The 26,231-nt window shown below is 40.3% G+C and overlaps 1 protein-coding gene across 4 annotated transcripts in view; it reads right to left on the minus strand.

Moving 5' to 3' along the window:
* Positions 1 to 4,803: 4,803 nt before the first annotated feature.
* The window catches only part of GNB4 (G protein subunit beta 4), a 137,427-nt gene continuing 115,999 nt past the window's right edge, over positions 4,804 to 26,231 (minus strand). For all 4 annotated transcript variants that reach the window (XM_063442704.1, XM_063442705.1, XM_063442703.1 and 1 more), the window contains 4 exons: positions 23,698 to 23,764; positions 11,879 to 12,080; positions 9,402 to 9,618; positions 4,804 to 8,890 (listed from right to left, as the gene is read on the minus strand). In XM_063442704.1, the coding sequence (XP_063298774.1) occupies positions 8,784 to 8,890; positions 9,402 to 9,618; positions 11,879 to 12,080; positions 23,698 to 23,764 (593 nt within the window). In that variant the 3' untranslated portion in view covers positions 4,804 to 8,783. The remainder of the gene's footprint in view (positions 8,891 to 9,401; positions 9,619 to 11,878; positions 12,081 to 23,697; positions 23,765 to 26,231) is intronic.

Here is a 26,231-nt window from a genome sequence, read left to right on the forward strand (position 1 = left end):
ATTATGGGTGTAAATTTTATTCCTGTGCTACTATACAGTCTCAAAGGCAACGTAACCAATCTGGCGAATTTCAATTTCAAATGTAACACGCTATATTTGACCCTGTATCTTCCCAAAACACCATAAAACCTGTACATAGGGGGTACTGTTTTACACGTGAGACTTTGCTGAATACAAATATGGGTATTTTATTGCAGTAAAAGCAAACAGTATTATGACTGACAGTTAAAATGTCATGTGAAACTAAGAAAATAAAATTTCTTATTTTCTTCATATTAAATTATGTTTCATAGCTAAATATTTGATATTAAATGAAAGCCATGTTTCCCCTGAATAAAATGAAATATAATAAGGGGGTGCATTTAATATGAAAGAGGTGAATTACGGTTGGACAGACATGTAGCGCAAATGCCAGTTTTGTTTTGTTCACAACGTGTACATTTGGTTCAGTCCTTAAGGAGTTAAAATAAATCTTAAAAAAAAAATAAGTAAATGGAAATAATTAATACAAATTCAACAAAGTTTTTAAATGGTTTTCCCTCTGAGGATCTTGTAGTAAGGGATTATGGGTAGCTTCGTTGGAGAGCTGCTCTTAAAAGTGATTAAATGCTTAGTGGGAATATTCCAGCAGTCCTCTGTAGTGAGGGTGGCAATTTTAACCTACATTTTACTATTTGATTTGAAACCAAAGTTTAGTGAGTAACCGTGAGAGAATTCAAAGAACCATTTTCTCTCTGTTGTACAGGAAACTTGGGAACTGCACACCAAATCAAAATGCTCACAAAACCTAGAATTGACAGTGAAACTTCAAATTAGGGCAAAATAGCTGAACTGGAAATATTCTCCATTTTAATTGTTTTCACTTAATCTGTCCTACAATTTCCTGTAGTTCCTAAATGCTTGCTTCATTATTTTTTAAAAAAAAATTGTGGTATACACCATAATGACCCGCTGTAGTGTTTATGTTGCCAAGAGTGCTCTGGCTCCTTCCCAATGGAAGCAGTCAATGGGTGCAGCACCAAGTGTTCTCCTGCAGAAGAGCGTGAACCTCTCAAAAGACTAAAGCACAAATAAACACTGCATACATTGGCCAAATCGTTCAGTACTGCACGGTCTTCCTTAGCTCTATAGATCAAACCTGATTCTCCTAAAGGAGAACACCAGAAAGTAGGGGCGGTAACCACAGGCATCCAGTGGAACTCGGGTAAGCTATCAAACTGTATAAAAATTCCGTAAGAATGTGCAAGGCCACTATTACTACATTGGACTGGAATGGCTATGGTGCCTCGACTGTTCCTTTAATGTAGCTATTACTGAAACTTTGAAAATGAAATGTTGATGCAGTTCTAAATAGTGTATAGAGTTGTAATCAGAGCTAAAATTGCTATTGCTTGAATACATAAAATACAAGATTGATATTTACTGAATGGCAATGTTATTCAAGAACCATATAAATATCTTTACCTGTGTGTTGAATATGGAGCATTACAGAGTACGAACAACCCAATGATAGCAGTTGTTAAAGCTACTCTGTCAACCATTTGCGGGGTTTCAGATCCCGTTGCAAACTATGGACTGATAACTGTACTGGTAGTACATCACTGCCAGTAACTTAAAGATGGCACTGCTTTGGAAAAACAAGAATAAAGGTGATTATGTGGGCCAATGTAAAAAATAGCCACTGTGGGGACACTGGTGTGGGCGATAAAAATAAATTAGGGATCAAGTCATGATGAAACTGCTTTAAACAATGTGCTTCAGCTGTTTACCTCTTTGTGGTGTCATTTACCAATAACAGATTTATTCTACTGCCAATGAAATACTTACTTGCCAATCCTATCTTGATGCAGCAACTTAGCCTACTCACACTTATGAACTGCAGGTGTCTATCGTTTTAAGGATACAATTGACCTGGTTTTGCCAAATCAGCATGATACTAGGAAACCTGAAAGGGTCCACACCTCTCTTCAAGGAATGAACACACTCAAGCCATCAGTGAACGATAACATGTGACAGGAAGAGGCACATCGCGTCATATATAATTGATTAACCTATTTATATGCGCTGTTACATTGATCCACTTAAAGCTTGAGAAAAAGATACCATGTGTCCAAACTTGTCTTGAGCAGAAGGCATTTTTTTTTGTTTAAAACAGGATTATAAATATATACAAAAATGTAAACAGTTGAACCATACAATTTACAACATTTCTTTTACAGGTTCCCCCCCCCCCCCTTTTTATTTTCCTAAAGGAACACTATAGGGTGAGGAACACAAGCATTTACTCCTGCCCCTATAGTGTTAAAACCACCATTTAGGTGGCTTGCACCCCCTTAAAAAGGTTAAAAAAACCAAAAATGTACCTTATTTCCATGTGCCGGTGCTGGCCCCGACCCCGATCTGCCTCCTTGGCGATCACTATCAGAATTGATGATCTCAGCCAATCCAATGCTTTACCATAGTAAAGACCGTGTGTACAACAAAAGGCTGCAGGGACTGACTATAATCACCAGAACAAATACATTAAGCTTTAGTTGTTCTGGTGACTATATAGTGTCCCTTTAAACTTATATTTGATTGGGGATTAAAAAAATAAAATTAAAAAAAAGAAGCATAATGTGAAATTTAATCAAGTATTGTGATCTTCAAGGGATCTATACATTGCTTAGCAAATGGTATTGGAGAGAAATTATACTTTTTTTCAAACCAGTTACAACAAAGGGACATGCATCACTGTTCCACATAGAAGGCTCATCAATAAACTGCAATCTTTAAGTTTGGATTCCAATATTGTTGAATGGGTTAGGCAGTGGCTGAATGACAACAGAGTATATTCAAAGCAAGGTCTAGTTACCAGTGGAGTACCTCAAGGATCTTTACTTGGACCCATCCTCTTTAATATTTTTATTAGATATATTGCAGAAGGTCTTGATGGTAAGGTATGTCTGTTTGCTGATGATACTAAAATTTGCAACAGGGTTGATGTTCCAGGAGGAATAAGTCAAATGATTTAGAAAAATTAGAAAAATGGTCAGAGCTGTGGCAACTGACATTTAATGTGGATAAGTGCAAGATAATGCACCTTGGACGTAAATACCCAAAGGCAGAGTATAGGATATTTGATACCCTACTAACCTCAACATCTGATGAAAGGGATTTAGGAGTAATTATTTCAGATAACTTAAAGGTAGGAAGACAATGTAATAGAGCAGCTGGAAATGCTAGCAGAATGCTTGGTTGTATAGGGAGAGGTATTAGCAGTAGAAAGAGAGAAGTGCTCATGCCATTGTACAGAACACTGGTGAGACCTCACTTGGAGTATTGTACGCAGTACTGGAGACCGTATCTTCAGAAGTATATTGATACTCTAGAGGGAGTTCAGAGAAGAGCTACTAAACTGGTTCATGGATTGCAGGATAAAACTTACAAGGAAAGGTTAAAGGATCTTAACATGTTATAGATAGAAACATATGATAGAAACGTTTAAATACATAAAGGGAATCAACACAGTAAAGGAGGAGACAATTTTTAAAATGAGAACTACCACAACAAGAGGACATAGTGTTAAATTAGAGGGACAAAGGTTTAAAAATAATATCAGGAAGTATTACTTTACTGAGAGGGTAGTGGATGCATGGAATAGTCTTCCAGCTGAAGTGGTAGAGGTTAACACTGTGAGGGAGTTTAAGCATGCGTGGGATAGGCATAAGGCTATCCTAGACTTAAGTTAAGGCCAGGGACTAATTAAAAGTATTTTGAAATATTGGGCAGACTAGATGGGCCGAATGGTTCTAATCTGCCATCACATTCTATGTTTCTATCACTTTGAGAGAATTGTTTCTTTCAAAAGCGTCAGCTTGAATGAGACAGATGCATCACTCTACAGGCTGAAAAAAAAGTCACTAATGTCATTAGTGGTTTGGTCTGGAACGAAGATTAGTGGATAGAGGTGTGGGGGAAGGCTGAAGAAATTCCCTAGTTGAGAGGCGTGCCAAACAATATAATCTGACCAAGTTTATAAACGTTTATTATATACCTCTCAAAGTATTTTCTAGGTTTATTTTGGTTTGTATTTTTGTTTAAAAGTGTTTGCTAGTCTAAAATAAATAATCAAGTGATGCATGTCCCTTTTCATCTCATTTTAAAACCTGCTGTATATTACCATTATTTTAGTGCACACAGTAACCAGGAAAAAGAAGATATTAGACTATATGCACACTGAAGACTTTTCTTGGTTTTGAGCATAAAAAAAACAAAAACACTTTCACTTTAATTTGCCCAAACATTCCTACCATTAGGATGTAAGAGTACAAAATAAAAATCCAGTTAATATTGTTTTAGTACAAATGGTACAAGATTAATTCTACATTACAGCGTACAAATTGTTATCTCCAAATCTATATGGATCCTAGGGGAGTTTAGAGTAGCTACACAAACTAAAGATTCATCATGAGGCTCCATCACTCAGTTTTATTGATGTAGAGCGATGTTTTTGTATGTAAGATCAAGGCATCACTGCCGTTTCAAAAAAAAAAAAAAAAAAAACTATTAAAAAGGTGTGTTTGAGACTGCCAGTTTCCTCAAAGTGTCCACATTTCTGTCCTTGGTTCTTCATCATAGCCAATGTTTGTGACTTGTATGGCAGTGCAGCACTTCTACTGTTGATGCTACATTAAGACAAACACAAGGTAGCCAATGTTTGTGACTTGTATGGCAGTGCAGCACGTCTACTGTTGACGCTACATTAAGACAAACACAAGGCAGGGAAAATAATTGTACGAGGCACAATAAGGACAGCAAATATCTGGTTAAAAGCACTTGTTTATTGGTTACAATATCAATTCATGGCAACATATTGGTTTCACTGAGCCACTGTACAAATACAAAGAAAAAAAATCAATTGTGGAAAAATATAAACAAAACGTTTATAGCAAGTGATTATTTCACAGGGAAATTCTTTATACAACAGCAACGGTTAAAAGAAAGAAAGGGGAGGAAAATAAGCATGGCATGTCCCTGGTTTCTAATTGGCTTAAAACCTTTAAAGACAGTTTTTAAAACATACACAATCCAAAAGGCAGTGCAGAATTAATTCATAATTGATATTTATAAAGCCTTTTGTCAAAAATCAGCAACACGAGTAAAAATGTTTATAGAATGAATGTGCTCGATTTTTCTCTTCTTCAAAGTGTTATATTACAGCAACAAAACATGTTCCTTCAAAAAGCAACTAAATGTTGGACTTCTATGGATATTAAGTGTAATAACGCACGTGTTAGATGCTTTTTTTCCTCTTTTTTTTTTTATAGATTTTTTTCATTTTATATATTTTTTTTTTTTTGAATTATTATAATTTTTTTTTTTTTTTTTTACTTTGCCTTTCCCAATCCCCGGGAATGGAGAAACACACAGGATTAAGCACCACTATGTAAAGAAAGCATTAAAAAGGCTGTAAAGATCTAGAACTAGTCTCCACTGAAAATCCGTATTATTCGAAACCTAGCATACTGTGTGGTCGAAGATTTTGTGAGGCACATGTAATGTGTTATCTCAGGTTATATCAAATCTGTAACACTGTTTGCACATATTACCATACAACACTGCATTAACATTCTGTATGTATTTTATACAACCAGCAATTCGATACAAACAGAAGAGACAAGGCTTATGGTGCCTCTACGGTTGAGGAAGATATTTTCACTAGCATGCACGCCAGATTATACAAAGTGCACCATTACCCATGCTTCGTCACTTGGACATGAAATGAAACCAAATTCCGTTACTTGACTAGAAAAATCGTGCGGGAGCTACAAATATTCCAGATTTCAATTGGCTTGAGCTTCTTTGAGAGAAGTGTCACAGTACAGTACTACAAACTTGACTTTTGATGCAACTTGTCCTTCATAACAAAGCGTTGGAATGTATTGAGAGGTTAGCAGTTTCATTTATGAAATAGAACAAGACAAAAAAAAAAAATTGGAATAAAAAGTGGAAAATGGAACTAGTGCTAGTGACCCGGCACCGATTTTAGATTCAGTACCACCAATCTAAAAGAAAACTGTTTTAACCACCCAAGTATGTTCGATCTTTTTTGATATACTTTGTTGGTTGACTGAAGGGCCTGCCAAGTCCTATATTCATCCATGTTTTAGACCCATCCTGGGAAAATTGGCACTTTCAATACGAGAAAAAAAAAAAGTCTTTTACAGAGAACAATATGAATATTTATTTTCAAAAAGCAGTTCTTTAACATCTTCTGGAGCACCGATGATATAGGTGGTAACTAAAGCCACTTTTGAAAGGTTGGCATACTAACCCAACATGTCAAGAGAGCACCCTGAACAAGAACTATAAATGGATTCCCATTTAAATTCACAATCCGCTTGAAGAAGGCAAACAATAAATTACAGCTGGAATGATTACAATGGTTCATATATTGGCACATTGTGAATTCCATAACTGATCAGAAAAACAAAGCTGTAGCTCTCTGAATCATTTTTAGTAATTTAACCATTGATCCTGGCATCTCCATTTTACAGTAGCCGTATAATGACATACTGGCGATCAAAAAAGTTTACATTTCTCTTTAAGCCACAATACACAACATATACTGGGTACTGGTACTTAGTCTACTAAGAAACCCCATGTTACAATGTTTTACTCGATGGTCAGAATGATGTCAAACCTGTTTCTAGCTTTTCACATTTACCTTTTGAACATACCAAAAAAATTCTGCTTACAATTCCCAATCATTTAACACAAGCTTAGGAAATAATAATAATGATAGTACATAATGTCTTGGCAATTTAACTAGCAATATACAAAACCTGATCAGGAAAATAAAATCAGATTTCTGGATCTCCCCACTGCTTTCCAAAACTAACCTTTAATACACCAGGAATGCAGGGGTTGGGGGACACAAGGTTACAAAAGCCAGACTAACACAGTGTCATGACTTTGCAGCTTGGTTAAGTGTATTTAAACGTCAGATTGAACAAGAAGGATATATCGTATGCTGAATTCTGTTTGATCTCAAAGTTCTGCTCACCAGGGATACCTCTGCTGACTTTAATAGTCTGCAAGATATTTTACTTGCCTTCAGTGACAGCAAAAGTGCCAAACAATGGCGGCGACATGAAGGATGACAGGCAAACGCAGTATTCCAGCCCAGTATTGTTTTTCATAATTTAACAACAGTGTAATAGGAGTAGCTTCACAATACTGAGGATTCTGTCTTGGTAGAATTTGTTGGCACATTCATGATTATAAACATGACAAGAGGCACAGATTAAAAGACTGCATTTCAGCGCATGGGCTCTGGTTAGAATATCAAAGACTTATTAGAAGGGCAACGCATTTTGGCACTGTTTTAAGGGACATTGACTGTGTAAACAAAGTTCCCCATCAGGTAGAAACTGTTTAGGGTTACTAAATAAAAAAAATAAAAAAATTCAATGAGTTTTTAAATTGGGCACCAACTCCAACCAGGTATACCCAGCTGAGTTCTCTTATTTAAAGAGGTTTAGAATAGGACTGTCTTGGGTAACTATTTTACTAGAATTACTGCATCACTTACAGCATTAAGTAAAGTCAAAAGCAGGGAAAGACAATTAAATGCCCTGTAGAGATCTTAATACCAATGGTAAATAGAAAATTATTTACATTAAATTAGTGAATGTGACAAAGCACTATTATTAGACTAAATATTAAAGGGTTTACAGTTCGATTTTCTAACATATTATTCCTGATGATTGTCAGGTTATTTGTTGGAAATTAGTGGTTTCAAAAGCCGACCCAAAAAAGAAAAATATTGCAAAGAAGAAAAAATAAAAGTAGTTAATGTTTCAAGTTTCTTTCAGTGCAGGTAGATGGGAACATTAGCAATTTACATTAGTGCATTCAGGTCAGGAAACAGAATAGTGGGTTTAATTTTCCTGCATTCTCAAGGGACTGAGATACCTGTGACTGCACAATGGAATCAGTATCACAGTACACCTCAAAGTTAATCTGGTTGTAATACACGCAGTCACACTATAGGGAGGTGAGGAAACAGATTCACTAACTGGCCTGTCCTGTGTCTAAGGGGAAGATATACTATAACTTGATGGACACATATACAGAGCAATGACTTAATTTCATCCACAGCAAGGTCACAAAAAAAGTAAACAGCAATCAAGTATATCCAACATTATACTACTCTGCTGTTCAAAGCTACAATTCTTATTTATTTATTAAATAAAAAAGGCATTTTTGTTTGTTTTGTTTTTTTGTCTTTTGTTGTTTTTTTGTCATTTAACATATAAACATTACATGTTCAGCTGCTATAGTGTGTACATTCAGGTATGTACAAAAAATAAAAATAAAATAAAAGCTAACAAAAATAAAGTACAGACTCAGCAGACTTTGAGCACAAAGCAGAAATCCTTTAACCGTGTGGCTGCTGTAAAGATCTACAAAGCAAAACTGACTTTACTAGCAGCAAAAGGGTTAAAACAACTTAACCAAACCACAAAAACAAAGACTGGCTCCTAGATTCTTGGTCACCATGATCCTGTGTGCTAGCCCCTTTTAAATAGTCACCAATGCTCTTTCCCCTTTAAAACCTTATGACTTCACTTGATTTTACTAGTTTAAAGAAAGCCTTTTGTGTAATAATAATCAGTGAATAGAAAAAACTTCACCTGCAAATACAAGGTAGAAATGTTATTTCACAGCTATAGGCTGCAGCATTGACCTCTCCAGATCTCGGTGGAGAATTTACAAGATCATTCTCTTTCATCAAGTTAATTCCAGATTCTGAGAAAACTGTCCCAAGACCCTGTAGCTACAGCCATGCCATCATCAGTTACACCTAAACAGCTCACACGGTTATCGTGGCCAGCAAGGACTCCTGAGGACAGAGAAAGCAAAAGGTTATTTGTCATGTTTCAGATACTGCATAGAATAACAATCTATGAAATAAGGATATTGGACAAAAAAAAAAGTCCATATGGATGATATCCCCATTCTTCTTTTGCAGGGTTATGCAAAAGCTGCAGACAACATGGTTGTTTTACAGTGGGGTGCTCAGTTTTCATTTAAAGTAGTGGTAACCAGCCATGGTAACAAACCTGTGCCTCTACCTTGTGACTGGTTATTGAACTACAGTTGGAGAGGTACTTTGAGCCTCTGGAAGCATTCCTAGCTAGATCATGTACTGAAATGGGCACGGCACGCATATCTTCTACAAATCTCTGAAGTGGTATAAGCTTAACATGGCTGTGTTGGAACACCCCCTAAATGACTCATTGAACTTGTCTTACCAACAGTGGTTTTAGGGTACTCGTCTGTTGAATACATTTAATTTGTTTAAAGTGCCAGTCATCTGACATTACTTCACACCAAATGCAACTTCAACTCACCGGCTCTTTCACCCTTCAAGGTGTCCCATACGTTGCAGTTGAAGTCATCATAGCCAGCTAACAACAGGCGACCGCTTTTGGAGAAAGCTACTGAAGTGATACCACAAATGATGTTGTCATGGGAGTACATCATCAGTTCCTGGTCTGCACGCAGATCAAATAGACGACAAGTTGCATCATCCGAGCCAGTGGCAAAAGCATATCCATTAGGAAAGAACTGTAAAAAATGTCATACACTATAATCACTTGCTTTTAGAATTGTATGTGTCCAGTTTCTACATTCAGTGCAAATCACTATACATTTTTACTAGGGTAAAAAAATATCCTACAGTGAAGACTGGGTCCCAGTGATTATGTGGGTTCAAATTTACACCAGGATATTCTCATTTAGTAATCACCGAGTGAAAGCCTACTGTTGGAGTATGGTGGAAGATAGGTCTTCACATTGAAAATGAAATGCACAACGAAAATATTATGAGAAAGTTTCTTAATTGTTTTTTTTACTACTGCTTACATTGTTAAATGTACTGGTATTCACTCACTTACACTAGCACTGTTACTTCTGAGTTTTTTTTATATATAGGCACTATTTTGCATTAGATGATATTTGGCAAACGGTGTCAACTGGTAGAGCGATGTCCAACTATGACAAAAAGGAACAGGCATCTTCAAATATTATGCACAATACAAGCATGTGACAACCAACCATAAATATGGAACAAACTGAACGCACTATGGTTGTTAAAGGAACACTATAGCATTAGGAATACAGGCTTGTATTTCTAACACTATAGTGCCTCTGTCCCTGTTCCTATACAGTTTTACTTACCTTTTTCCAGTGCAGAGACTTTTGGCACTGCTTATCTCCCTGCCTCCTGTGACATCATCTAGGATGCATCATTCCCTCCCCGATGGTCCAACCCAATGCTCCTCAAAGTAGAGCATTGGGGATCTGATGTGCATGAGCGGCAGGTCCCACCCACACTTCCCCATAGGAAAGCACTGTGTTCAATGTTTCCGATGGGCTTTCGCGTCACATGACAGAGTTTTACTTGGTCAGTGACGTCTAATAGCCTCTAGTGGCTGTCAGGAAGGATTTAACCCTGCAAAGAAAACAGTGCTGTTTCTACAAAACGGCAATGTTTTACATTGAAGGGTTAAAAGGACATGGGCACTGAATTAAGATCACTTCATCAAGATGAATTGGTCTGGATGAATATAGTGTCCCTTTAACATTATAACCAAGTATACAATTATATTCAGGTACAACTAAAATATAATTAACTATAGCTTATTAATTTGTGTTTTATTACTGCTTACAATTGTAATAAAAATTATTCAACCCCCAGGTTTATTGTCAAAATTTACAGACTTTAAGCTGTTTGCAATGAACAAATCAAACAAAAGCAATATAGTAAATGCTTCAAGCGGTTTATACAAATTCAACTGAAAGTGCAACTTATGACTTCTCCAGTTTCATAATTACTCAACCCCTTCAGGGCAAGCATATTTATTACTTAGTAGAACCCTTTTGCTGTTATGACCTGCTGCAAACGAGATGGATAGCCAGAAACCAGTTTCTGGCAGTGTTCCTGAAGAGTTTCATGAGCAATGGCCTCCAGTTCAGTAATATTCTTGGGTTTGCGTGCAACAACCACCTTCTTCAAATCCCATAGATTGTCTATGGGGTTCAAGTCAGGTGGCTGTAATGGCCACTGTAGAATTTTTCAGGACGACTTCTGCGACCAAGCTTTGATGGAACCTGAGGTATGTATGGGATCATGGTCTTGTTGGAAGGTTCAATGACACCCAAACTTCAGCTTCTTCACAAATTGCATGACATTTTCTGCTAGGATTTCTTGATACTTTAATAAATCCATCTTGACTTCCAAACACTGCAAGTTTTCAATTCCAGAGGATGCAAAGCAGCCCCAGAGCATCACAGAGCCACCACAATGTTTAACTGTAGGCAGAGTGTTCTTTTCAGTTTACACGCCATTCTTACATACCAAAACGTGACACTCAACAAACCCCTAGCCCGTTCAGGTATTTTAAGTGTTCCAGCTCAAGCACACCTAATGCAACTAATGAAGGCCTTGATTAGTTGCAACAGGTGTGCTGTTGAGAGGGTTTCTATTCAGGGGGTTGAATAATTTTGAGACTGGAGAAGTCATTAATTTTCAGTTGAATTTTGGGAAACCACTTGAAGCATTGTTTTGTTGAGCTAGTTCTTTTGTTTTATTTTTGCTCATTGCAAACAGCTGAAGGTTTGTAAATTTTGACAATAAACCTGATTTTCAATTGAAGTGGAGTACAACTGTGCATTGTTAGCATTGTTTAAGGTGCTGGGATTCAACAGCACTGTTACTTTTGAGTTTTTCCATAAGGATTCTTATGACAACATAAACTTAAATTAAGAACATCAAAAACATGCATACCACATAGTAATAACTTCCACATAAATACTTCATACTTACGCATACTGCATTGATATCGGACACATGTCCAGTGAAAGACTGCCTGCACATGCCATCACGGATATCCCACAGCTTAGAAGAAGCATCGCAAGCACCGGAAACAAAAGTTCTCATGTCAGGGCTAAGAGACAAACTCATCACATCTCCAGTGTGTCCTGTGAAGGTTGTGGTCTGCTGTCCAGTTTCTATGTCCCATAGAGCACTGTACAGAAAGGCAAAATATCCAGCATATATTAATAATGTACTTATGCAAAGCCCAAGACAAAGCTTTGGAACTGCAGTTCATTCATGTTGGAAGCTGCAGTAAGACATCTGGGAGACTGCAGTTCAATGACTATGGTCTAGGGAATTTCCAGTTATGGAGACAGTAGACAGACAATTTTGCACACCAAGTGTTTATTATAGTCATCTAAAATTATTTATGGAAATGAACAGTTACAATGAAACTATATCAACAAGCTCTCTCTTTTGTAAACTAAAAATGTTTTAAAATTCACAAACAAACTTTTGTCATTAATAAGGTTCAATTATATCAAGCATAATGTAATCCTGAATTGAGACGTTGTATTCCCTTAAAGAAGCACAACAGACACTATAACTATTTAATCTCATTGACTTGGTCATAGTGCTTGGAGTCACTTCATTAGTCATGCCAATTCAGAACACAATGGGCAGCAATGATAAGCTGAAAGTGGTCAGCTGAGACTCAGCTAATTATCACCAACCAGGCTAATACTTTTTATTAGGATTGTTGTTAAGCGTTAAACTAATCAAGATGGTTTAAAACTGCATGGAAGTTGGAGCCAGATAATTCCAGATACTAAAACCACTTCAATGAGTTAAAGCAGTTACTGCAGTGCATATTGTCCTTTTAACAGTTTATTGACACAGAAACCAGAGAAGGCAGGGGGCATAATCCAAGACAAGAAAAGACCACTATGTTCATCAGATTAACCAGGACAGTTTTAAGATAATAAATGTAACTGTATATTCAGGGTCCTGACTGATGTAAGCTTGTTTTAAAGACTAGAACAAATGTTTCAATTACTGGATTATTGATAATGCCCATTTTTATAAATATACTGTAATAAAATAACAATTAGTAAAGTCATGTAATCATTCCTCTTAATTCTTCACAAAATCTTTGAAAATATAAGTAGGATGCAAATGTAGAAAATGGGAATGCAGACTTTGATATAGGATTGTTCACCCAACAGTTGTCATTGACTTACATGTTATATTAATTTCCAACATACTGTTTAACCCCTTCCGGACGGAGTCAATAGTGCACATTCTGATCAAAACAAAACGTAAACAAAAACTAGAATTTGCGCTATATGTCTGTTCACCCGTAGTTCCCCCTCTTTCAAATTATATGCACCCACACTTATTATATATCATTTTGTTCAGGAGAAACAGGGCTTTAATTTCTCATTAACTATGCATATATGGAACATAATTTATTATGAATAAAATTAAAAAAAAATGTGAGAAAATACGATTTATTTTAAAATTTGCATTTCCGTCTGACATTTTAACTGTGAATGTCATAATACTGTTTTACTGCAAAAAAATGCACATATTTGTAATCAGCGATGTGTCACGAGTACAACAGTACCCCCCATTAACAGGTTTTATGTTGTTTTGGAAAGTTACAGGGTCAAATATAGAACATTCAATTTTCAAATTGAAATTTTCCAGATTAGTAATGTTACCTTTGAGACGGTGTGGTAGCCAGGAATGAGAATTACCCGCATAATGGCATAGCATTTGAAAAAGTAGACAAGCCAAGGTATTGAAAGTGGGGTATGTTTAGTCTTTTGTAGTAGCCACTTAGTCACAAACACTGGCCAAAGTTAGCGTTCATATTTGTTTTTGTGTGAAAAAAGAAAAAAAACTAATATTTGGCCAGTGTTTGTGACTAAGTGGCTACTAAGAAAGACTGGACATACCCCACTTGCAATACCTCGGGTTGTCTACTTTTGCAAATGGTATGCCATCATGGGGGTAATTCTCATTCTTTGGCTACCATACGCTCTCAAAGGCAACATAACCAATCTGGCAAATTTCAATGTGAAAAAAATGAAATGCAAGCCTTATATGTGACTCTCTAACTTTCCAAAACACCATAAAACCTGTACATGGGGGGTACTGTTATTCTCAGGAGACTTCACTAAACACAAATATTACATTAAAACATATTACAACAATAATATAGACCATAAAAGTGCAGTTCGCTTGTAAAAAATGCGAAAAACGTCACTTTTACTTAAAATATCATCGTTGTAATACAATTTACCAGTTTGAAACACTAATATTTGAGTTCAGCGAAGTCTCCCGAGTAAAACAGTACCCCCTATGTACAGGTTTTATGGTGTCTTGGAGAGCTACAGGGTCAAATATAGTGCTTGCGAATTAAATTCTCTGCACTTTCTCCCTGTGTTGTCAGGCATGTCAATCAAATTTTAATTAATCAAATCACATAATTACGTTAAAAGATTATTTAAATATAATAAGAATTTTAATATATATGCATTTATAGGTATTTAAATTCTACGTGTATACTAATAGTATAACTATAGAATGTCATTCTAAGTGTATTTTGTTACCGATATATATATATTAATAACAAAATACAGTTAGAATGAAATTACATATGCATATATAATTTATATTAAATTTTGTTTCGATATTTTAATTTATTTTATTATTTTATTTATTTATTATTTTCATTATATGTATTTATATATATAAGTATATCTATTATATATATAATATATACATATTATATATATGTAACGTCATTCTAAGTGTATTTTAATATTAATATATATATACTTATATTAATATTAAAATACACTTTGTATGACGTTACATATACATATACATACATACATACATATATATATATATATATATATATATATATATATATATATATATATACACACACACACACACACACACATATATAAAAATACTTTTAATTTATTTTTACACATGTTTAATATATATCACATGTATAATGCTCTGACCTCGCCGCTTTCGCGAGACTTGCAGTGGAGGACAAGAGAGCTGACCGGACCGGAGGAGAAGGGAGCTGACAAGAGCTGCAGGAAAGGTAAGTTACAGCTCTCTGCCAGCCCCCAACAGGACCGCCGGGCTCATTACAATGTAAGTTGCCATAATACAGACATTGACTCGAGTATAAGTCGAGTTGGGGTTTTTCAGCACAAAAAATGTGCTGAAAAACTCGACTTTTACTCGAGTATATACGGTATATAAGAAGGGAATTTAATTTAAACACATATACAAGTTCTAATGTAGACACTGAGCAATTTAGAATAAATACATTTTTCATGTTCTCAGTATATAATGGATGGATGGAACACTATATGTGTGATATATATATATATATATATATATATATATATATATCTATTATACTGTATTTTTTTTTTTTTTTTTTTAATATTGTACCCTATTGTAACAATGCAATGTTTTGTGGACCCAGGACATACTTGAAAATGAGGAAAACATGTATCCTTCCTAGTAAAATATTTTAGAAGTAAATAACCAATAGCAATACAAGTTTTTCCTGCAAAACTGGCAATAAGGCAAGATTTAATGAAGGGTCAAAATGCTAACTATTCAGGGTCTCAACCATTTACACTCGTGTTTGTGAGTTCTGAGGGACACCTAGTGCTTTTATTTGTACTGGCATCCATTAAGTGATTAAGAGGATGTCAGGGCATCCAGGACTAGTCATTATCCAATCACCACAGTGTGAAGAGAGGTAACCAATGTTATGTGATGTTTACTAAAATACTAATAGGCACAATGAAACCATCTCACATCCCCACTCCTGCAAACTGCAAACATCACCTATTAGGCAGGAGATGTCTACTACAAACATCCAGGACACTAATTTGTTTACATACAAATTGTATTCTCAAATCTACATGTGAAGAAATGACTATTATCCGGTATTTCTGCATATTTCTTGCTTTTTCTGTTTATTTTCATTCGGCAGATGGGACTGCCGAACAAAGACCACCCCTGGCTCACTTAACTTCAAAGCCGGCATCACTTTCACCCTCTATGTGTGCGGTCCGCGTTCGTACTGCCGAACGCCACGTGGCAGAGAAAACCGCGGCCATCTTTTTTTCGTAAAACAAAGGCAGCGGGACTTGGTCGTCGAGTGTCTGAAACTAAAATCGGACACTCGACTTCCCGAACACCGGTCTCAATCATACGAACGCTGGAACTATTGATACCGATTAGCTAGAAGAGCGCTATTCGGTACAAATATGCACACGAATGAGGAGAACAATCGCTGCTAGGAGCCAGGGGAATTCATTCGGTACTTTTATCAGTTTTTCCCCTTTTTATAAAGTGACCGGCAAAACCACACCTCTGGAACTAATTTGGGCAGCCCACCCACAGTGAACCGGTCACAAAGGACTTCCATGGTTTTTGCGAACCCCTGAACCGATCTGGGTGAAATTTGGATATGTTGGTCACCCAGATCGGGGGTATCAGGGGACATAGGATTTGTGGGGATACCCCAGGTATAAAGGGGTGTTCCAGAAATTGGGGAAAACAGTGATTTTTCAGCCTGGAGATAATTAGGTTGTTACTATATCAGACCGGATTATCTCCAGGACTAGGGGAGGGAACTACCTGTTTGTGTTTTATATTTTTATTGTACAGGATTGGATAAATGTTACTCCTCCCTGTGGGATGTCCCCTTGCATGGGGACCTGCATAAAAAGCCATGTATGTGAATAAAAGTTAGTTCTACTTGTATCCTGATCCTGGACTCTGACTGTTATTTGGAATTCGTATGCTTTACCAAGGGAATTATCTTGTGAAGCGGTTTGTATGTCGTATGGATTTCGTGGCCTGTAACTACCGAACAGAGGTCTCTCTACACTAGATTCAGACTAGATTGCTAGACTTGGTTTCCTTACAACTGGTGGCAAGCGGAGGGATTCGAATCCCGAATGGACATTTCAAACCAAGCAAGGGAATGAATGGCTCAGCAGTACCAGCTACTTAAAAGAACCACACTAAAGGACTTACTGGAAGCTCGGGGCAGAGTGGCAAGTAACAAGACAAAAGCCACGTTAATTGCAGAATTATTACAGAGCGATAATACCAGTAATACAGAGATGGATCAAGAGGAAGAAACCGTGATGCAAAAGGACATCCGATGGATGATCAGCCTACTGGGGCCCAACCCGACTTCAGAGGCGGTTCTGCAGGTCATGGCACAAGCCAGACAATCGCAAAAAGAGCGAGAGGACCGGGACAGACCGTCACAGGGAGATTTACTACACTCCCCGGGAAGTACTGGCGAACTACCAAAGAAGGTGAATTATGCAGCTTTTAAATCGTTTAATGACAATGAGATGGAAATTGACAGTTACTTACAAGACTTTGAACGTCAATGTGCACTGGAGGGATTAGACTCCACAAAATGGGCTGCAGTCATTAGCAGCAAACTGTCAGGTAGAGCAGCTGAGGCGCTGCGAGCAGTACCTGAGGGGGACATACATAATTACGAAAAGGTAAAGGATATTTTGTTGGCCAGATATGCTGTAACTCCGGAGGCATACCGGAAAAAGTTTAGAGATCTGAGGAAGACGGGGAGAGATTCCCATACAGAATGGGCTTTTCGGCTACACAGGGCGGCCCATAATTGGATGAAGGGCTGCCAAGCAACCACACTGGAGGATGCGTTGCAACTAATGTTATTGGAGCAATTTTTTTATCACACTGCAGAGGACATAAAGGACTGGGTTAAAGATAGAAAACCAAAAACTGTGGAGGAAGCCGCCAGGTTAGCGGACGAGTATCAGGACAACAGGAGGAAGGAGCAAGGGGTGAGCAGACCACCTTTTAAGCCTAATTACACGGCTCCAACCACCCCTACTCCTCCTAGACCCTCCATGAGTAACCCCTCACCGAACCCAGCAAGCACAGCTCGACCCCCTGCAGTGTGCCATTATTGCAAGCAACCGGGACATTACAAGAATCAGTGCCCTCGCTTAAACCGGGGAAGCTGGGAAAGGCAAACCCCACAGCAACGCAGGGCGGCTGCTCATTGTGTGCAACAAGAAAGCACAAACTCTGTCCCTAACCAAGAGGAACAGTGGAGTGTGTTACACGAGGTCAACCCAGTGCAAGCTGGGGGTGACAACCGGGACCACCACCGCCAGTGGATTACCGTAGATGGCGTGGGGGCCCGGGCACTGAGAGACTCTTGGGCTACTTTGACTGTGGTGCAACCTCACACAATCAGGGCGCAAGCTCGCACCGGACGCACAGTCGCTGTGAGGGTGGCTGGGGGAGCTATCCACAAACTGCCCACCGCTAATATCCTTGTTGATTGGGGTTCGGGGTCCAAACAGCTGGAGGTTGGGATTATGCAAGAACTACCCGCCGAGGTTTTGTTGGGGAATGATGTGGGATGCTTAACCTCTCAACTAGCCCGAGACACCCCTGCCGAGGCATACCCGGTTACCACCCGAGCTCAAGCCAGACTGGAAGCACCGCTGCACTCTGAGGAAAACCAGGTAAGAGTCGAAATACCCCCCTTACCCAATCCACCCTTTCCCTTTTGGGATACCCCCCAGGGGTTTGAACAAGAGCAGCGTACCGACCCCACATTAGAGGGATATAGGAAGGCAGTGTCCGTTACCCCAGGGAACAACACGCACGAAAAGTTTGAATGGTATAAGGGGTTGCTGTATAGAGTGACCGGGGGGGTGGGACAGGGGGCCACCCAGGTCATCAAAAGACAGTTAATTGTACCACGTAAATTCCGGGCTGAGTTATTAAAACTCAGTCATGACATTCCCCTAGCAGGACATCTAGGGGTCAAAAAGACAAGGGACAGGTTAACCCAAACATTCTTCTGGCCCAGGGTCACCCAGGACCTCAAGTATTATTGCAGGACGTGCGACGTCTGTCAAAGGGTAGGGAAAAGGGAAGACCTTCGGAAGGCCAAACTTCACCCATTGCCCATTATAGAACAGCCCTTTCACCGAGTAGCGGTGGATTTAATAGGACCCCTCAGCCGACCCAGCCAGTCGGGAAAAAAGTTCATACTAACGGTAGTCGACTACGCCACTAGATACCCGGAGGCAGTCGCCCTCACCAACATAGAGGCAGAGACCGTGGCAGAGGCCCTTGTTCAGATATTCACCCGGGTAGGTTTCCCACAAGAGATCCTATCCGATCGGGGAACTCAGTTCACGGCTACCCTGACACAACAATTGTGGCAGAGCTGTGGAGTGAAACCCCTGTTCAGCGCCCCGTATCATCCCCAGACTAACGGGCTCTGTGAACGTTTCAATGGCACTCTAAAACAGATGCTAAAAACCTTTACAGAGTCCCACAAGAATTGGGAAAAATTCCTTCCCCACCTTCTGTTTGCCTACCGTGAGGTGCCCCAGGCCTCCACTGGGTTTTCCCCCTTCGAACTCCTGTTCGGGAGAAAAGTTCGGGGCCCACTGGAGCTCGTACGGAAACACTGGGAAGGCAATACAGATGAGGGGGGAGTCCCTATCGTCCAGTATGTTCTGGAGTTCCGGGACCGTCTGCGGGCTCTCACCGAATCTGTTCGGGGGAACCTGCAGACGGCCCAGGAGGACCAGAGGAAATGGTACGATAGGGGAGCCCAAGATAGAGTACTGGATATAGGGCAGAAGGTATTAGCTTTGAGACCAGTTAAAAAGGATAAGCTGCAAGCGGCCTGGCAGGGACCATTTAAAGTAGTAGAACGGGTTAGCGAGACTACCTACATCGTGAGCAAATGTTCAGATGAAAGGCTGACCAAAGCCTTCCATGTGAACATGCTCAAACCATATTTTGAGAGAACAGAGGATGTGGGCGCCGTGTGTGCCCCCGCCACGGAAGATAGTGAAGGGCTACCCCTCCCTGATTTACTAGACACCGCCCCCTGTACTACTGACCAAGTAAGCTTGGGCCAAAATTTAAACCCTATAGAGAAGGGTGAGGCCACTCAACTGCTGCAGGGATACCGAGAGATGTTTTCAGCCACCCCAGGCTATACCTCCGCTGCGGTACACCGCGTGGAAACCCAGGGAGAGACGCCGCTACGGCAACAACCATATCGGATCCCGGAGGCAGTGCGTGAGAGTATGCTCACCGAGTTAAGGGATATGTTACAGCTAGGGGTAATAGAACCCTCTCAAAGTCCTTGGGCCTCCCCGGTAGTACTAGTACCGAAGCGCGACGGCACCACGCGCTTCTGTGTAGACTATCGGAGGCTTAATGATCGTACTATAACAGACGCCTACCCCATGCCCAGAATAGATGAGCTACTAGACCGTATGGCGGGGGGGGGAAACTACTTGACTACCCTGGACCTGTGCAAAGGTTATTGGCAGATCCCCTTGGAGCCTGCGGCCATTCCCAAGTCGGCATTCGTCACCCCCTTTGGGCTATACCAATTCAAGGTTATGCCCTTTGGGATGAAGAATGCCCCGGCTACGTTTCAGAGGATGGCCAATAGGCTCCTGGAGGGGTTTCAGGACTTCGCATGTGCGTATCTAGATGATATTGCCGTCTACAGCCGCACATGGGGAGACCATCTGGGTCATGTGTCCAGGGTACTCAAACGAATCCACCTCGCAGGGCTCACATTGAAACCCGACAAATGTCACGTAGGCATGGCCGAGGTACAGTATCTCGGCCACAGGGTGGGCTCCGGTAGACAGCGTCCAGAGCCAGCTAAGGTAGAGGCCATAGATAACTGGCCCCAACCTCGTACCAAAACCCAGGTACTAGCCTTCTTAGGGACGGCCGGTTATTATAGAAAGTTTGTCCCAGAGTACAGCGCCCTGGCCAAACCCCTCACCGACCTTACCAAAAAGGCCCTTCCCAAACAGGTCTCCTGGACCCCAGAGTGCACGAACGCTTTCCAGAAGCTTAAAGCGGCATTGAGTGAGGCTCCTGTGTTGGCAGCACCCGACTACACTAAACAATTTCTTGTACACACAGATGCCTCCATGTTTGGGCTGGGAGCCGTGCTAAGCCAAGTGGGAGCAGACGGCATGGAACACCCGGTGGCATACCTCAGCCGTAAACTTTTACTCCGAGAAGTCAGCTATGCCACCGTGGAAAAAGAATGCTTGGCCCTCGTGTGGGCACTCAAGAAGCTTCAGCCCTATTTGTATGGGCGGGCATTTACCCTTATGACTGACCACAACCCCCTGGTATGGCTTAACCGGGTAGCTGGAGACAATCCCAGGCTATTACGGTGGAGCCTAGCCCTTCAACCCTATAATTTTACTATGCAGTACCGGTCCCGGCAAACAAAATGGTAATGCGGATGGCCTGTCCCGCCAGACCGAACTGGACTCCTAAAAATATACTTTTCTCGGACATCCCCAAGCCAACCCGACAGGGTCTAGGCGGGTATGCTGACCTATGGACTTATAGGGGAGCAGTGTGAAGAAATGACTCTATTATCCGGTATTTCTGCATATTTCTTGCTTTTTCTGTTTATTTTCATTCGGCAGATGGGACTGCCGAACAAAGACCACCCCTGGCTCACTTAACTTCAAAGCCGGCATCACTTTCACCCTCTATGTGTGCGGTCCACGTTCGTACTGCCGAACGCCACGTGGCAGAGAAAACCGCGGCCATCTTTTTTTCGTCAAACAAAGGCAGCGGGACTTGGTCGTCGAGTGTCTGGAACTAAAATCGGACACTCGACTTCCCGAACACCGGTCTCAATCATACGAACGCTGGAACTATTGATACCGATTAGCTAGAAGAGCGCTATTCGGTACAAATATGCACACGAATGAGGAGAACAATCGCTGCTAGGAGCCAGGGGAATTCATTCGGTACTTTTATTCGTTTTTCCCCTTTTTATAAAGTGACCGGCAAAACCACACGAACCTCTGGAACTAATTTGGGCAGCCCACCCACAGTGAAACGGTCACAAAGGACTTCCATGGTTTTTGCGAACCCCTGAACCGATCTGGATACCCCAGGTATAAAGGGGTGTTCCAGAAATTGGGGAAAACAGTGATTTTTCAGCCTGGAGATAATTAGGTTGTTACTATATCAGACCGAATTAACTCCAGGACTAGGGGAGGGAACTACCTGTTTGTGTTGGGTGTGTTTTATATTTTTATTGTACAGGATTGGATAAATGTTACTCCTCCCTGTGGGATGTCCCCTTGCATGGGGACCTGCATAAAAAGCCATGTATGTGAATAAAAGTTAGTTCTACTTGTATCCTGATCCTGGACTCTGACTGTTATTTGGAATTCGTATGCTTTACCAAGGGAATTATCTTGTGAAGCTGTTTGTATGTCGTATGGATTTCGTGGCCTGTAACTACCGAACAGAGGTCTCTCTACACTAGATTCAGACAGTTCGGGAGGAAACTACCGAAAGAGCGTTGGCTAGACTTGGTTTCCTTACACTACACATATAAGAGATCGCCCATTATCAATTTCGGTGTAATGGACCAGTGCATATCTAATGGAGTTATTATTGGCCATAATGAGGTATAATTAACTGCGCACTACACACACACAAAAAAAACTAATACTGAAGTAGAAGTGGGTTCTGAAGTGAGAAGAAGGATTATTTCAGGAACCACGAATCATTGGCTTCATAAGTACTATGTGTAGACCTATGCTTTCCCATACTCTTATGAATGTATGCTTATATACAGTGGTGTACACACAACCCAGACACATACACACTCACTTACAAAACATACACTCTAACTGACAAACACACACACTGACACAAAAATTAACACACATACACTCTACTAACACACACACACACACAAAAAATGTCATCCCCCAGCCTCCCTACCTTTGGGAGTGCTGAGGGGATTCCATGAGGTCCAGTGGTGTTGCTGCGTGACCAGTCACCGGGCTGGCTGACGGGCGCGCGAGGAAGCACTCTCTGCCCAGCTCCCTCGTGCACTGCTTACTGATGCCGGAGCCGGAATACCCTGCATCAGTGCGGTGCGCAAGGGAGCTGGGCAGGGAGCGCTCAGGGGAGAGTGCTCCCTTGCGCACCCGCCAGCCAGCCTGCCCGGTGACAGCCAGCTCCTGGGCCCCCCAGGAGAAGAGGCTGGCCACACTGGCGCAGGGCGGCCGGGCCCCCTGGTGGGCCGGGCCTGGTCGCAGTCGTGACCCTGGTATGAACGCCACTGCTTATATATGTGACTGGGAATTTATATTTGTGTATATGAGTTCATGTGCATGTATGCATATGTATATGTGTTCATGTGTTTATGCGTTTGCATATACATATTTATAGGTGTGTGTGTATGCATAAAGTGTACCATCTTCTGCACTGTGTTTTTTTTTCTCCTTCCTCCTCCCCCCCACTCACTCTAATCTTCAGAAAGATATTTATGACCCTCTGCAAGAATGGTGTCTATTTTCTATCAAACCTGTGTCTTATCTGCACTCATGTCGCTTTAAACCCTGTATCACAACTAAACTTTGAATTCTATGTGTAGTCTTGCTCAGAAATGCTTTAGACTTGAGAAAGGGAGGTTCTCTCGAAAGCTTGTAATTAAAAAAATCTTAGTCCAATAAAAAAGGTATTACAAGATACAAATTGTATCTGTTTTTTACATAAATATATATAATAAATAAAGATTTACGACTGTTTTAACAGTGAAAATATCAGGCATGACAAATATGAAGGAAAGGTCTGAGAGTACAAATCAGAGGTGTATTTTGATGAAGGGTGTAATTTGGTATCAGATCTACTCTGGGAAGTGATAATAAATGTATATTTACCAAGTTGTATCTCCAGAGCTTGTTACAATCTGGTTGTCATCTAGGAAGCGACAGCATGACAAGTATCCTGACAAAAACAAGAAAAATAATTGGCAATACGTCATTCAAATGTATGTGGAAATGTTTCATGATTAAATTTACCAAAAAGAAAAACGTCTAAATAAATAAACCAAACTATATCTATCTATCTACATACATATACATATATATATATATATATATACATATATATACATACATATACACACACAAATCCAGAGAACCCCTGCACTCCAACTTAAATAATAAAAAAAATTACCTGGTGCTCTGGTGGCTAAATAGTATAAGATACAAAATTACCGGCACTCAAGGATTGACAGTACTTCAAATCTTCATTTATTTCGAAGACAAAAATTGATTTTTGTCTTCGAAATAAATGAAGATTTGAAGTACTGTCAATCCTTGAGTGCCGGTAATTTTGTATCTTATATATATATATATATATATATCACATTTTATTTAATTATTATTATTTTTTTAACATCTATATCTAACCACAAAAGCTCTGTGTATCAGTTATGGTGCTAGGAATCCTAAGCTTGTAAATCATCTGTTTTGACATTGTATCTTCAACTCCATCACCCAAGCTCTCCCTCCTTCACATCAACACCAAAAGGGGAAGTCTAACCTCCCTACTGATCCCTTCAAGCACTCTTCTGCCATTTATTTTTTTTGTCAATCTGTATTTTATTGCGGCATGTGAGATGGGATACAGAATAAAGAGAGGGAGATGCATTAAGAATACAGTAACGGGGTCAATAATGATGGTATCTAGCATTTCCCTAATACTAGTACCTCTTTTTTTTTTTTTTTTATAGCATGATTTAACTAAAACATAATCTCACGCCACAGCAGCGCATAATAACATGGAAAACAGGACATGTAGAGCAGTGGCTCTGAGAACTTGCACATTGTTTGAGGGTTATATTAATTACATAGGTATGTCTAATGACCTTGAGAGGTCTCGCGTTAAGCATAGTAGGGGATGGTAAATCAGGCAAACATTTTACACTCTATTGTTTGGATTGAACACACGTTAGTGCACAGTATTTATAGAAATGCTCAGGCTAGATTGGGTTAAACCCTGCCGGTAAAAGAGTATAAGCAGGTATTGGGTGCCTTTCTAGCCTTCCCAATGTCTTTTACTACATATACCACAACAGTTTGGCTATCTGTAAATACGTGCATCTTTCATTAAACAGGTTTGCGCTGCCCCATCATCTGGTGCAAGACATTCATATATGCTTCAGTATAACACTTGTAGGGCATTATGGCGTTGGACAAACTGTGCACAATAATTTGTTATTTAGGCAGAAAATAGAAAAATAAAAAAATAAAACCAGACATGGTAAAACAAAATGCAATTATGATTATAATTGCGTAGAGAGTAACAAGGTAACCTTATGTAGTCCTACCGTGGACCAGAAAGAAGTGTGATGTAACCTTTAAAATGTAAAGCTAGTTGGTTAGTGCACATGGCACGACTATGCTTTTATAACTGATATAATAGAACATTGCATGCGCAGTATGGAAGCATTTAAAGACATACGACAGGTATGGTATCCTACATGTTGGCGGTCTAGTTTTAGGCTATATGCCAGAATATTTTTAAAGCACGCTGTCCTATGAACCACAGGTTAAGCAACAGGTTATTTAAAGTGTATGTTGCCTATTCGGTGGGGGTGGCTGGGCGCCGTGTGTGTGTGATCTATGGTCAGCAGTGCCTGTGCTGGGTGTAGGTAGGGGTGGTAGACGGGAAGATATAATGGTTTGAAAGAAAAACAATAAGCTGTCATGTTCAAACTGACAAACAAAATTGCACAATTACAGGCAGTTCTTGCGGGATCACCTTCTTTGCAGGGACCTTTGGTGATCCGTTAAATAAACATTCTATAGAGTCCCGTACTGAGGCTCCGGGCCACGGGTTATGCATGGTTTCCCTCCGGCCCCAGGATATGTCCCTCTCTGGTTCCGCGGTGGCGTTGCGGCTACGGGACCATGGGTTAATCCATTTGTCGAGTCGTCTCATGAGCCGTTCAGGTAGTGAGCGCCACATAGGGTTCGGGTGTGTGGCCTGTCGGCACAAACGGGATGGATCTTGCCGGGTCCCACGAGCGTGAAGGAGACGTGGCATTCCCTTGTCCTGCCTGTGTGAGGATGTCTGGTGGTAGGCCCAGTGCCTGCAAAAGCGGTGTTGCGTCGCTCAGCTCCCGGATCTGATGAGTGTCCGTCCCCTGGTGTACGGTGAGTATGTGGGTCATTTGCCATCTGTACTTGAGGTCTCTTTGCCGGAGTAGCGTGGTCAGCGGCTGGAGGGAGCGTCTCCAGGCCAGGGTGCCTCTCGAAAGATCGGGGAAGAAGGTTAGAGTCATCCCTTCGAAATGGAACGGCGTCTTTCCTCTCAGGGCATTTTGGACTGCTGTCTTGTCTAGTCGAGTGTGGAAGGTAAGTATGACGTCCCGTGTGGCCCCGGTTGGTGCCCTTGGCGGTTTGGG

The sequence above is a fragment of the Pelobates fuscus genome, chromosome 2, assembly GCF_036172605.1.
Source record: "Pelobates fuscus isolate aPelFus1 chromosome 2, aPelFus1.pri, whole genome shotgun sequence".
Lineage (NCBI taxonomy): Eukaryota > Metazoa > Chordata > Amphibia > Anura > Pelobatidae > Pelobates > Pelobates fuscus.